The sequence below is a fragment of the Strongylocentrotus purpuratus genome, unplaced genomic scaffold (assembly GCF_000002235.5).
Source record: "Strongylocentrotus purpuratus isolate Spur 01 unplaced genomic scaffold, Spur_5.0 spur5_scaffold_7, whole genome shotgun sequence".
Lineage (NCBI taxonomy): Eukaryota > Metazoa > Echinodermata > Echinoidea > Camarodonta > Strongylocentrotidae > Strongylocentrotus > Strongylocentrotus purpuratus.
In genome coordinates, this window is record NW_022145613.1 from 7407994 (window position 1) to 7423735 (window position 15742).

The window sequence follows — 15742 nt, forward strand, 5'->3', positions numbered from 1 at the left end:
CACACATACACACACATATACGCACACCACTATCTTTCTTCTCTAATCTGACTCTCTACAGACTCCTTTTATATCATAAAAAATGAACAAACAAGCCTTCGTCATTGTTTAATAATTTATTCCACCTTTCCCGATGATGACATTTACTTTTATCTTATTATTGGTGCCACTAATTGCCGAAATGACAAGTTGTTTACAGCAGAAAATCTGCAGAAGAGGCAGGGCTAAGCGATTTCCCGGTCGGCTGAAGATACACGCAAGTATTTTGTATATATCTCACCGTAAAAAGTACATTGAATTCGGAGCTGGAGTGATATCATCTTGTCGATGTTCTCGAGTCAGGAAATTTGGATTCAACTGAATTAAACTTGATGACTAAATTATTCCACAGGGCATACAAGAATTTGTGTTCGTTTATGAATTCGTGTTTCCTACCCCGCCTAGACCAGACGCCATTGCACAGGACACTCTATTATCAGGACGCCCCAATCTTCCTTACATAAGTAACAAACACAGTTGCCATCGGTGGGACCATCAACGTCTCCTTGCAGCGATTTTAATCATGATGATGATAACAGTGATTAACAAACGGCTATGCATCTTGGAAAGTATCCAAGGCAATAAACATCCTCTTGTTTTCATCACGTGCTCCTCACCCGAATAGTTAAATGTCTACTTATGGCTCTTAATCCAGACTGGATCTGTTTTTGACGGAAAGTCTAGTTCTATAAATGAAGCGCAATCTGGTAAGACAGGGCATCTAGTTAGTTACAATAATTTGGTCCAGATCCAAGTTAGGCCAGGGATATCCTGGACAGACCTGGAGTCTAACATGTGACGCCCACATGTTGAGTTGGACCTGGTCCGTATCTTAGGATGTGATCAGGCCACAGTGTTCCTCGTCTAATCTAGCCACAGGCCCTTGTTGACCACTTGCAATGGGGGCGTTAGCCTTGTTCGTTACAAGGATGTCTACCTTAAAGAAACGATCCTCCCACTCACAAGACACACATCGGGGGCTAACGTTAGATGAAATCATGGATAAGATACAGTTCTCGTCCCATCTCTCGAAGCTGCTGAGATTCGGGTCAGTTCTGTTTAAACAGTCTATATCATCGATCTAATTTATCAGGGATTAGCTGGGGAAAACTAGGTTCGTCATGGTAATCATATCAATATTGTACTTCAACATTAACAAATGAAGAAAAACAAAAACCAGTACACAAGATTTTTTTTAAAGCCTTCAACTATCTTTTGGCAATGCCCTCCCTGTAAGCCATCATCGTTTATTTACATCCGTAGTATAGTCAGGGGCCTGTGGATTTTAGGTCCCTGGTAATTAAAATTTGCATTATAGAACGAATATTTATATTTGCCACGCCGAAGTAAAAAAATTTGCACCTCTTTCCTTAAACTTGCTCCATGCACTGGAAAGTGATAATGTTCGTGTGATGTACACCCTGCATCTTGTAACGCACGAATTCACCTGACATTTTGTCTCGAAGCTGTGACTCCAGTTATCTCGTTTATGATCAGCTCATGAAGGATACCATAGTGAGTCAACTTTGTTTAGCCTCCAATCCCTAATTTCCCGCCCTTTGCTATGTACCCTTTGACCGACATGCGTCTGCACGAGGGGTGACGAGAAAATGTTATATTACTGACTACTGAGACACTAATCACTGTAATAAAAATAATATGGGGATATTTCCTAATTCTTTATACCGTTTGTCAGTCACAAGTCTGCGCAAAGATAACGAGAAATTATTGGAGGGATCGATGGAATATCACAAAAATTAGCATCCTATGCAGATGCTTATTATTATTGTTTCTTTTGATTATTATTAGGTACGAGACATAATAAGCAGTTCTCGGCTGCGAAATCACTGCTCGACGCCATTGCACCTCCTATTTAAGATTATTGTTTTGGTCTGAAATTACGTCTTCTTGATGGAAAAGTGTGTATATGTGTGATGTTGGAGGGGGGGGGGGGGGGGTCGCAACTTCCATAGAGGTGCAATTGACTGTTCTTCAAGTTTTACGGAATGAAACTGGTGTTGTTGTTTTTTCCTGAAAAAATGAGCACCCAGTAATAATTATTGGTTATTTGGTTGTCGGCCAATCCGATATTAATTATTATGATCGCTGTTTTGTAGCTCAGTAAGCCTTTTAACCTCATTTAAAGTCGAACATAATTCTCGTCAGCATTTTTCTTGTTTTTAGTTGGGGGCTGTTTTTTTTCTTCTTCTCTTCAACAGTTTCGAAGAATTTTCTCTGAACGACCAAAGCATCGAGACTATAGTTTTCTAATCGTCAAGCCTAAAATCGATTCCGAAGGCTCGATTTTAAGACACCTTTTAAAGCCCCCCCCCCTAATCAACAGTTCTGTAGACTTTTTAAGAAAGAAAAACACATAAAAGGCATTGTTGTCTAATCATCAAGCTTTTAGTATGAACCCAAGGCTCGATTTTCAGGCACTTTTAAAAACAAAATAATTACTTAGAAAGGTGCAGTTTTAGGGTTCCACCTTATCATTGCTTTGTATATTATTTTCTGCCGGCTCGGAAATCTGGGGACCTAAGCACTGATCGTGTTTTTAAGATAAAAGATGATTGATTTAATTCAAAACTATTGGCGGACCTTAGAAGGGAAATCTGATTTATGTTTCCAGAAATAAAGTTCCGTTCACAGTATGAGTGGTCCGAACTACTGAACTTTTCGACTGAACAGGTCATATAGAGAATGATTTGTTTGGTTGTTTGTATCTTGTCATTTTAAATCTGTATGAGTTCTTTTTTATTTGTTCACTTCTTTTTTTATTCTAGTCTTGTTAATGTAACAGTTGTTGTTTGTTTCTTCTTGTTCTTGATCTTAACTTTTTGTTTTCTTTGTTTTATTGTTCCCTTAAAAATGATTCCACCCATCTTTTCCACCTATGTTTGCCATATCATTCTATCGTCGATACGGCTCTTCATGTATTCATCGACATACCTTTTCCATGACATTTTGTCATAAATTGTTTTCTAAGATCCTCTCAAGTTCTTATTGCTGTCTTTTTGTTGTTATGTCTTCTCATTCTACTGTTACCTTTCAAACTAATAATGTATTGCGCTTTTCATATTCTTTTGATTGTAATTCTGCGAAGGCCTATTTCCGTTTGATATTACCCTTCCTCGTGTTACTTATATCATCTTCAGATAATAATATTTCCCCTTTCTCGTTAACTTGTTACCTCATTACATTTTGCATCAGGGAAGAAGGGGGTGCCATTATAAAAATAGTTTGGAACATTGATGTCAACCAATTGCTGTTTATTTGCATGAACAGATTAAGGGCGCATCCCTTACTTATAATTCAATCGAGATATATGACGCATGAAGTGGCATGCATTCAGTTAGTTTTAGAAGTACTTTATTCACATACATGTCCAATTTGTTGTAGTGTCCATGTGACAGATTAGTACATAAATACTTGGGACATTATTTGTATTGAATGTTGCTGCTTGCAATACTTGAGCTTGCCAGAACTCCAGGCTAATTCGATTCGATTCTAGTCCTTAATTGTTTCAATATTTATGTATGTAATCTATTTCTTGTAGTAGACAATAACGTTTCTACTACCATATTTATTACATTTGCCGAACACAATGTTTGAATTAAACTATTACTCTGAAATGACACAGAACTGTGCCAACATTTTTGTGTGACGAAAATGAGATAACTGGCTCATCCGTGTGGTTATTATATTCATGACTCTATGCCAATGTATTGTATTTCTGGCAGCATAAAAGAGAAATCTAAATATATGTAGAATTTGTTTGTGGTTATCTTTAATTTCAATGGTCTTTCTAAGATTGATTTCATAATACATGATTATAAACTTTCTTTGCACTTCACTATTCACTTAGTTAATTCATTTGTTTTCATTTACAATTTAGCGCAATATAGAATTTGACGAACGGTTTATAAACTCAATTTTACCTCCTAACACGCCGAGAGTTCAAGATTGGGTGAAGAAACTTGTGTACTATGGTTAAAGCTAAAAATATCACATTTCTTAATACTTAAAGTCAGTAAAAACACAAAAGTGAACCCAAACTACTAAAGGGTGTGTGCTAAAATACACGGGGTGTACATTTGAGTTTCTTGGCGTGAACTGTGCAGCGGAAGGGTCTAAACGAATGAGTACGTGCATTCCTCAAAAGTTTACACAAACTGGCGCCCAAAATAGCTGGTGACGCCATTGCAGTGCTTGACTTTGCATTTTTTTGAAGCCCAGTTAGAGTGTACCAGGAAGGATGGTGGAGAGAAAGTACACTTCTCCCCCGAGGAGGTTCTCCGTTTCTCTTTGCTGGGGATTGTTTTATCCCGTTTTCCGCTCTATCGTTGGAGAGCCGTGAAATATTCCCTGGTTGGATCAAAGTCTTGTCAAGATTCAAGATTGATTGAGTCGGGTTTTTGTTGCAACAAGGGACCACACTCCTTGTACTTCCCCGAGATCTAGTACGGACCCTATTCACATATTGGGATAAGAGCGCGCGTGAGAAACAGAGAAGATGGGGTCTAGTGGGACACAGCGCCAGCATTCACGAACACCACACATGCACGCACACACACACACCCCACACGCGCGGCTGAACACACGCACATACACCCTTTTTGTACGTGCACGCGCTTTTGTTTATGTTTTATTTTATGTCAGACTTCTGAGCGCTGTCGAAATAAACGCGTACCTGGACCTGGACTATCCATGGGAAGTAGGCAGGCGGAACGGTCCAGCGGAGCGATTACATTAAGTTTATTTTTCGAGTGTGAATAGAATCAAAGTTGTCCAGTTGTCAGTATCCCCTCCTTCACCTATACACTCTCCGTTCCCCTTCCTGCTATTTGAGCAATCCCCCTTCTTGTCATTGTGACCTACAAAGTATTCCCGCTCTGGACAAATCCCCATTTTCCCCTTTTGCTTTGTTCTTCCGAATCTAAACTAATATGCCGGTGCAGCACGAATGTGTTCAATTTCAAACTGTCATAATCTTGCCGATGGGCATTCATGATTTGCTCTTGATATCATTATGCTTATCCTTTAGCGCTACATGTTCACTCTTTGAAATCGTGATATTTCCATTGTTGTAACTATTTCATCAGCGCGAAAGATTAGAAAGCTGATATAGATGTGAGGTATTGGGTGCGGATTTATGGAATCAAAACGAACTGACAGTGAGCCTCTTTATGTATAACATGCAAACCAAAGGCTCATCGTCTGCTTCTTTTCAATAATTTCACCCATTTATTATTAGAAGCTACAATTATGATAGATGCAACTGACGAAAGCTACAGCCTGTCTTATAGGAACCCTTACTATTCCCCTTTCCCTTTCTCTCTTTCTTTCTTCTTCTTCTTCTGTTTCTTCTTCTGCTTCTTCTTCTTCTTTCTTCTTTTTCTTCTTCCTCTCCCTTTCCCCTCCCCTCTCCCTCCCCTCTTTCTATCCCTCTCTGTTCTATTTTACCCCTGTCTCTCCACCCATTTCTGTCTTTCTCTTTTCCCTTCCTGTCTGTCTTAATTATTGATGGCCCTCTCTTCCTTTTTATCTCTTTCCCTCTCGATGAACCTTTCATTACCGTCAGTTGTTGACAAACATCGTAAGGGTGTATATATAAACAACAATTGCTGTTGTGCCCGCGATGGTTTGAGGTAATCGACAGGATGATACAATTATGAGCAGACTCATTTCATGTGATATAGAAAGAAATTATCTAGAAACCCATACCCTTAATCATACCAGGGATATTTGATCATACTTGTCGTCATCCATATCGAAAACGTGAGATCTAGGAGGACATAGCATATAGTCGGGCTAGTAGGACGAAAGACGGAACTTAATGTCTCAGTGGTCCCATGTATCTTTGGCATGATGATGTAGACCCCAATCCTAACCCTAATCAAACCATACTATGACATAGGACCAACTATACCATAATACAGAACAGAAAAGCTACCGGTAAAATTAAAACTTACAGACTCATTCCTTTGATTTTTGTTCCTCGCGAAATGTTCATTCACTGACCAATACTGTAAACTTTTTGTGACGTCATCTTTGGATGTGGACAGCAAATCTGTTGCTTTGTGATGGAACACAGCTGGTCAAACTTGGCCAGGTGTCAATTTCCAAGAGAAAACCCGATGTTGAGCTAAACATTGAAAGACTTTACTTTTTATTGTTTTAATGAGGCATCTTGAAGGTGAAGGGAAATTGAACATGGGTGGTTAAAATTTCGCTTGATTTTAGCGACAAGTTCAAGGTTTAATTTTCCCGGAAAAATAAGACGCCATAATGTAATAACAACTTTCCCTGAAAGCTCTTTTCTGAAGCGGAATTGTGTGGTTAAGGTCGAGGCAAGTTGGGGTGATCTAAGGACCGCAACATCTCGGGGGAGTTGATGTTCTTACGTTTGTTATTTGAAAATGATTGATTGTGGAAGTATTATTATTTTATTTCGAAGGAAGCTGTAGGAAAATAAACGGGAGATAGGCGTCTTGCTCAGGTCAGGTGCAGGAGTATTTTGTATTCATATATTTCCCAAATACTGTGCCAATTTTATAATGATTCTGGGAAAATGTAAAATATGTGTCGATCTATTTAGTGGCATTATTTTATTATCAAAAAGCATATCAAAAAAATATTCAGTGCCAAAACACTTAGTAATGAAGTGTATTGTAACAGGCTGTGATAAAAATGAAAATTATACCATAGTGATGACATAGATCAAAAGATGAATGATAGTGGAATTTATAATACGCTTCACAATATCAATTATCTTATCTGCATGAACAAAGCTATGCGGAAAAAAAACTGTAAAAAACTGAAAAAAGGTGTATCGGACTGGTTGGTCCTATTATAGGTTCTTTTTTCCAATAATTGATGTCGATTTAAAAAAAAAAATCATTCAGGTCATTTGAAAATTTTGAAAAGTAAACTAAATTTAAATTTGTTTGAATGGCCAATCGACACACATTAGCAGTTTTACGTCTTTATTGGGCCATCACCTCTGTTTCCTTGAAAGCAATGACGTTCGACCAGTCTATCTAGTTATATTCCTTTTATGGTTTATATAAATATTCGAGGATGATACGTCACCCTTCAACCACCCCCTCCTGAGCAACACACCTGTTATCACCCCTGGCAACCATAGTTTACGTGAGACGCAGCTTGTGTTCATAATTATTTTGGATGTCTTGTTGCAAACTTGTCGCAAACCTGTCGCTATGGATGCGTCATTGATGTCTTGAGAGGGACAAGGCAAGATACACGATTGGTCATTCAGAGTTTTACGGTCAACCCCTCACAATCCCAAGGAAAATCTGTACATGGTTCCGGTTGTTCAATGCATTTTCCTTCCCTAGTGACTGTCCCTTAAAAAACATTGCATGTAGGCCTGTTTACAGTGCGATATAACCTAAAATAAATGTGTCATATTAATTTGATCAGAAGGATGATTTCCGCAAGTCTTAGTGTTTATATCTGACTCATATATTTTTCTTCGAATTTATGCAATAATTGCGCAAAGTTTATTAGACCTTTTCGTTTATTGGGCATTATAATACGAGACCCGTTTTGTTGACCATGTTGACAGGCACAATATCGACCATTGACAATTTCAATGTTGTGATTAAACTCGCTCCTTTTCTCGACATGTGTTAACTTTTTAATTCATTATGTGCTTAAATTATACCTTTAATTGCAATTTTATGATTCGATACAATTTATCCCGCCCGCTTACAATGAAAAGAATACAAACTTGAACCGGTCGCTTACAAATGCAGAAACAACACTTTTTACCAGCAACACTACAAAAACAAAAACACTCGAACACACACACACACAAACTTAATTACAACAAAATGTGGGGAAAATAAACGACTTCTGTGTAATGAATTTTAACTATATATTTGACACCCTCTTTCTCTCTCTCTCTCTCTCTCTCTCCCCCTCTCTCTCCCCTCTCTCTTTCACTCTCTCCAGGTCTTCCTCAAGTACTGGCACACGGAGAAGTTAGACACTCGAATGGATCAACTCCGAGCTCAGGTAGTCACGTGTCAACGCGTTGTTAGGGGGCGTGCCGCTCGCCTTCGTTTCACCATTCTTCGAGAACGAATACACCGGGACCTGGCCGATACGGCGTCATTCTTCAACGAGATTGAGAGAAGATCGGATCGCAGTTACGCAGCCATGGTCAAGTTGGATAGACAAGATAAGGAGCGGTTCGACCAAAAGAAAAGACAGGTAAGTCTTTTTCTTTTCTTTTTAAATTATAATCATCACAGTTTGTTTGTACGTGTCCTCCTTTAATGCTTCGATCTCTTTCCACGAGAATTCCTTTTCATCTTGATGTTTTCATTTAGCTATTGCTGTTGCCATGTATGTGATATTGTTAATCCCATATCATCAATGCGTGGTCAGTATTTGATATTTGAGAACCATTTATATGTCTTTAAGGATTTTCATGATGTCACAAGGTGCCTACATGGCCCTTTGTTATCGTTATGTCTTTCTTTCAGTCGTCATACTGAGGTATGATATTGCCATCACCTCATTAAAGAAGCGCTGGATTTGATTTTTGTGAGAAAAAGTGCGCATATTTTCTTCCTCGCAAATTTGACCACAACGATTAACGTGCAAAATTGCATGACTAAATGCATAATTATGACAACTTGGTTTTGCTTTTTGTGACTTGATCATGCCACCAAATGCCTTGAAAATGTCATTAAATGCGATTGCATAGTTATTGCTGGTATAATATATTATAATATATAAGTTTTTTTGAGCTATGAGAATGAACCGAATTCATACCACGTTTTACTTATTTTAGATTAAACGAGATGCAAAGATCTTTCTCATATTATTGTCATTAAATCCCTTTATTTGTTAAATACTTTATAAACACGACTGCCAGAATATAGCCTGTTTATAAACATATTGGGTGATGTAACGCGTATCAAGCACACCGATAATGCATTTTTGGCCCTTTCGTCTCGATATTGACGATGAAATTAACTACAAGTATACATGTATTTCCATTGTTTCTTTTTTCCTTAATAGATGTCTTTAAATATATATGACTGTCGGGTTACCTGTAAAATCACAGGGCATGGGGGTTGTGAATTATTGATGAGCACATTAAAAATACGCGTTTATCATCTCCGCTCTCCCTTTAGTAAAGATAAAGACATGTTAAGAGTCTCTTTTGAATAATATTACTGTTTTTAACTGTATTTAAAACATGTCTGTAAATATACACGATTGGCGGGCGGGTCGCCGGTGTTAAAACATGAATACCATACGGAATGATTGTCCTTTTTTTATTTTCTCATCAATTAATCATAAACAATGAATGGAGTTGTATAGAGCTCATATAGTTCCATAAGATTCGAGGAGTTATATTTTGTACATTTTTTCCAGGATTTAAAAAGAGTTTAGACAATAGCAAAATCCATCCCTGCTCGTGTGTTAATATTTATCACTTGCTCTTTGTTTTGTTTTTGCCCAGTAGTCAAGGCTTTCTTTTGTTGTTAATTCTGCGTTTAAGTGTCAGATAATTATCATGCCGATGACTTAGTCCCACGCAGGGGTTCTCGCGCAGGATTCCCCTAACAGGTTTATGCGTGGGACCGTAGAGTATTATAGTCAAAGCATGAAGAAATCTCGGATGAATCACGCATCTGGCACCCACGTATTCCGGCTTCCCCTATAAGACGGCTGAAGTGACGTTATTAAAGGCATCGCTTGTCATATTCTATGGTGGCCCTGAAGGGACATCGCGAATAGACTAAATCGTGAAAAATATGCGATAAAATTCACGATATCGTCAATTTTATCGCATATTTTTCACGAAGAAATTCACGAAATTGACGATATCGTGAACTTTATCGTGAACTTTTCACGATGAAATTGACGATATCGTGAATTTTATCGTGAAAAGTTCACGATATAAAGTTCACGATATCGTCAATTTTATCGTGTACTCTATCGTGTACTCTATCGTGTACTCTCCTGACGGGCGCTTCGTAAACAAAACCAGCCCTAGCTGGGGGAGACAGAGAGAAGGAAAAAAGGGAAAGGGAAAGAGAAGATAAAAGGAAAGAATAATAAGAAGAAAAGAGGGAAACGGGGGGGGGGGGCGAAGGGCTCTTGCCTCCTCCTCACTCCCCCCCCCGCCAAAAAATAAATAAGGAGAGAGAGAAGGGAAAGGGAAAGGGAAAGAAAATATAAAAGGAAAGAAAGAAGAGGAAGAAGGAAAGAGGGAAACGGGGGAAGGGCGAAAGGCTCTTACCCCCCCCCCCCGCCAAAAAAATAAATAAGAGAGCTAGAGAGAGAGAGAGAGAGAGAAGGGAAAGAGAAAGAAAGAAGAGGAATAAGAGGGAAACAGGGAAGGGCGAAGGGCTCTTGCCTCCTCCCCCCCCCCCGCCAAAAATAAATAAGAGAGAGAAGGGAAAGGGAAAGAAAATATAAAAGGAAAGAAAGAAGAGGAATAAGAAGGAAAGAGGGAAACGGGGGAAGGGCGAAGGGCTCTTGCCTCCTCCCTCCCCACCCCCGCCAAAAAAATAAATAAGAGATAGAGAGAGAAGGGAAAGGGAAAGGGAAAGAGAAGATAAAAGGAAAGAAAGAAGAGGAAGAAGAAGAAGAAAAGAGGGAAACGGGGGCGAAGGGCTTTTGCATCCCCCCGCCCAAAAAATAAATAAGAGAGAGAGAGAGAGAAGGGAAAGGGAAAGAGAATAAAAAAGGAAAGGAAGAAGAATAAGAAGAAAAGAGGGGCTCTTGCCTCCTCTCCCCCTCCCGCGCCAACAAATAAATAGGAGAGAGAGAGAGAGAGATAGAGAGAAGGGAAAGGGAAAGGGAAAGAAAATATAAAAGGAAAGAAAGAAGAGGAAAAAGAATAAGAAAAGAGGGAAACAGGGGCGAAGGGCTCTTGCCTCCTTTCTTTCCTATTCCCTCTTTTTCGTTTTTCTCTTTCTTTCTTCTCTTTCCCTTTCCTTCTCTCTCTCTCTCTTATTTATTTTTTGGCGGGGGGCGGGGGGACGAGGCAAAAGCCCTTTGCCCCCGTTTCCCTCTTTTCTTCTTCTTCCTCTTCTTTCTTTCCTTTTATCTTCTCTTTCCCTTTCCCTTTCCCTTCTCTCTCTCTCTCTGATTTATTTTTTGGCGGGGGGGGGGGCAAGAGTCCTTCGCCCTTCCCCCGTTTTCCTCTTTTCTTCTTCTTCCTCTTCTTTCTTTCCTTTTATCTTCTCTTTCCCTTTCCCTTTCCCTTCTCTCTCTCTCTCTGATTTTTTTTTTGGCGGGGAGGGGGGGGGGAGTGAGGAGGAGGCAAGAGCCCTTCGCCCCCCCCCCCCCGTTTCCCTCTTTTCTTCTTATTATTCTTTCTTTCCTTTTATCTTCTCTTTCCCTTTCCCTTTTTTCCTTCTCTCTGTCTCCCCCAGCTAGGGCTGGTTTTGTTTACGAAGCGCCCGTCAGGAGAGTACACGATAGAGTACACGATAGAGTACACGATAGAGTACACGATAAAATTGACGATATCGTGAACTTTATATCGTGAACTTTTCACGATAAAATTCACGATATCGTCAATTTCATCGTGAAAAGTTCACGATAAAGTTCACGATATCGTCAATTTCGTGAATTTCTTCGTGAAAAATATGCGATAAAATTGACGATATCGTGAATTTTATCGCATATTTTTCACGATTTAGTCTATTCGCGATGTCCCTTCAGGGCCACCATAATATTCAGAGTCCCAAAGTGAGACAAGTTTTTTTGGGAAAATTCAGTACATCCAGCGGAATTTACAGAGCTTAAGGACGTCGGTTCGTGGGAGGGGAGGGGTGAGTGTGGGTGTGGGTGTCGGTGGGCGGCGTCAATAGAGGGTATAACGCGTTCCATGGTGATTTAATTATTAAATGGCATTTAATTATTAAATTATTGGGGGTAGAAAACTGCTTCCCATCTTGCACCGAAAGAAATGGTAACGAAGTCCAACTTTCATTCATAAACGTTTTCTTTAAAAGATTGCTGATCAGGGAAAATCTGAGCTAAGCAGATGAACCGTAGAGATGTCAAGTTTCCTTATTTCCTGAAACTTCTTGAACTTGAAATTCATAAAAATAATTATTGATGCTCTAAGATCGAAGTAAATATTACTCCTACAATTAGGGCCAATAAGATTGCACTTGCTGTCAAACTTACTGATTGTCATCAGATAGTGATATTCAAGTAACCATAGCAGTAACATCTTTAAAATATTGACTGCATTTCGAAGGGCTCTTTGATTTCCTCCAGCTCTTGAGAGCGAGGCAAGCAGGTCGAGAGAAGACGGAAATAGAGTGAAAGGGATGATTTATTAGAGGTTATGAGATTAAACAGATATTTAAGTAGCCGAAAAGATTGGGAAAGTCCTTGGAAAGAATGAAAAGAAGTAACCATTCCTTTTCATTTTAATAAAATGATAGTTTTAAGGCCTCATGAGTCAGATTTTGATGGGAATATGTTTGTTATACATAAGCCATGTAGACAAGCCGACGCGACGTTTAGAAAGTTAATCATAGGATTTGAACAAATTTTGAGGCGTAGGCTTAGCATGGTTTGAAAAGCAATGATTTTTTGTTTAAAAAAACACAGGCCTTTGGTTTTTTAAAGAATATTGGTAGATGATACTGGTTTTAAAATTGAAATAATTGTACAATTGAATTTCGTAATCGTGGTTTTAGCTATATTTAATTTCAATTTTTAATTAAAAAAAAAATCAATAATCAGTGATCTCATGAAAAGGCGTCGGAAGAACAAAATGAGTTTACTTTACATGAGTAATTTATTTAAGAGTTCTGTACATTCCAGCCTTTCTAAAACATATCACTTACTTTTTTGTTGATTTCTTATCTAAGTTAAATTAGATCATTTGTAAAATCCTTGATGGAAATAAATTGAATTTCAGAATAAGGGCTTGCCATTCGTTTTTTTTTGACGAACTTCCTTTCAATATTAGATTGTAGAAACTCATGTCCACGCGCACCCGACTAGCTGCTTAGGTTAACATAGCAAAAAGATAAATGTGTATCTCAAATCAGGCTTAAATCTTACATCGCATGTAGATAGCTTGCAATGCAATGACATGCCCATGCTGTGCCTTTCCTTGCACAGTTAATTCAATATCCTAGAGAAAATTCGCTTAAAGGTAGTGGAAATGAGGAAATTCAAAAGCAAATAAAAGTCAAAGGTAGAATTGGCATGCCTTACGTGCAAGAGGTGAGTATTAGAAGTTCATCTAGTGATTATAACTTCAGAAAACAAGGACTTGTGAAAGGTTTTGCATAGCATAATTATCCCAAGTTAAATTTTGAATTCAGTGCAAATGTAGTCTACTTCAATCTATCGAAAGAATAAAGTTATTAGCTAATAATTATGTTGATTTAATTATTCATCTTGAAATACATGCCGATCCAGAAATCATTAGTATGTTACGAATGAATGTTTTCATAAGACATTACTCTTTATATAAATTTTGTCAAAGACATGTAATATTAAAGGCATATAATATAGAAAGAACGAAAAAAAAGGTCTAACATGATATATATTATCTTGTTTAAAAAACATCCATGATGTATAAAACATCTGTTGTGTGTAAGAGCTTAGCCCAAAACTACACAATTAATGAAGTTTTAGGACCTTTTCATATTTGATGTCGGTGATATTTTTAGCGTCGTAAGAAGATTTCCAGATGCACATGGGCCTACTAATATGTAAAATACTAACCGGTTTACCGCAGTTTAAGATACCTAATCCAAACGAAGTGAAATATCCAAGGAAATATCAATGTCTGGTAATTTCTTGATTATCTCGAATAATTTGCTTTCGAAAGCAATTTTTCGATTGCCTTTGTCCTGTTCTAGTCTGGCATGCAGTCCTAAAATAGCTGGACACATGATTTGAGTTTATGACATTTCATGTGCTACTTTGATAACAATCACGGAAAGAACCGTCTTTGATTGTGGGCGAACAACGTGTATTCATCATTTCAATTGGCGCCGCCTATTTCTTTGTTCATAATTATCGTCTTGACATTTGTCTTTGTTGTTTATCACTTCAAATGGCAATCTATGCACTTTGGGGGATAGCTATAACAGGAGACATGAGAAGTCTTCTGGGAGAAAATGAAGGGGAACACATGAAAATATCTTCAATGATTGGCATGAATATTTAAGTTTGTAACATTATAGAGTCATATCTTGTATTATTGAATGCTTAGAGGTGATTCAATGATATTATGGTATTGCAGGTATACGTGTCTACAAATTAAAGGGCTTTGAGCGTGGTGACGCGGCACTTTTAGGAAGTACAGAACGAAAAGTTGGTGCTGAAAGAATTTACAAAGACGTGTCTGCCAAGTCCAATCAAATACTTTCCCGCTAACACATTCCATATTAATGTCACTGGCACCAAAGTCCTAATTTATACCTCATTGACTGAATTATTCTCCTCTTGGTACAATCATGTGAGTCTGGATTTTCCCTTCAAACTTTTCTTCCGAAATGTGACATTAAATGCAGCTTTTGTGAATATCGTGACGCAGGCATCTCTTTCGTAAAGAAAACCGCAGGATCAAAGTTCTAAATTTGTGTTTTATGATTGGCAACTCCGCCCCTGGATATTTTCCAGGGTATTCTTATGGGAACATGCTGAACAAACTTTCAAATTCTCTTTTGAGAGATTTTAATTTGCGAATAAAATGACAAATTCTTTATATTACCATCGATTTCAATCTTCTTGATAGTTATATAGGAAGACTAGCTTTCATCGATTTATTTTGGAGTGTGGTTATGAATTTTTAACCAAAGCAAAATCAAAACAATCGCGAGGAGATGAAAAAGGGGTCAGCTTTGTTGAACAAGAAAGATCTTTGCTGTCTTCAAGGTTCTTGATTAATTTCCTATAAAATTTGATGAAATGACACCAAACACCTGATTTTTGGTTCTTTCGAGATTCATTTTGATAAGGAATAATGCTCGACACCGGGTCAAACAAAATTGGGCAGCCGGGTGGGAGGAGCAAAATCTTATATTAATTTGTTAAGTATTTTACTGGCCCGTTAGAGCAGGTGCTTAGATATTTTCAGTTTGATGAAAATTCATGATGTGGGGTCATTAAAAGGGAAATCAATAGATGTTTTCTTTTTATCAAGGCGTTGGAAGGAACAGCTGATTTAAAATATTATAAATACCAAAACAATGCAAAGCCTCACTATCTTACAACAGAGGTTCGTACTTTCTTTACTTTAAACTGTACTCAAATCTAATTTCTAGATTTCTTTGCTCGGGTTCGCCCACCTACGTACCAATTCAAGATTTTTTTTTAAAGTTTACATTTTATTCAATCAAGTTATGACTAAACAGAGGAAGGACATCTCAGATGTTCTGTGTGAGAGGTGACAAGGGGGCTTGCACCTGTATCCATGGACTTTTGCTCTTGGTGACTGGGTATAGTACTTTCTTGGTGGAAACGATGAAATAACTTTCGGTGAAACCACACGTGCAGGTGTTCAACAGCTAAAGTGAGATAAAACAGGAGACAGAGAGAGAGAGAGAGAGAGAGAGAGAGAGAGAGAGAGAGAGGGAGAGAGAAAGAGAGAGAGAGAGGGTGAGGTAGTTGGAGAACGAGGGTGGAGTTGGAGGGGTAGAGAGTGGTTATGGGAGTAACAGAGATG

At 38.2% G+C, this 15742-nt stretch overlaps 1 protein-coding gene across 3 annotated transcripts in view; it reads left to right on the forward strand.

Moving 5' to 3' along the window:
* LOC373229 (myosin-like protein MlpD) overlaps positions 1–15742 on the forward strand; it is a 62498-nt gene that overhangs the window by 27378 nt on the left and 19378 nt on the right. For all 3 annotated transcript variants that reach the window (XM_030973775.1, XM_030973774.1, XM_030973776.1), the window contains one exon: positions 8020–8280. In XM_030973775.1, coding sequence (XP_030829635.1) covers positions 8020–8280 — 261 coding nt within the window. The remainder of the gene's footprint in view (positions 1–8019; positions 8281–15742) is intronic.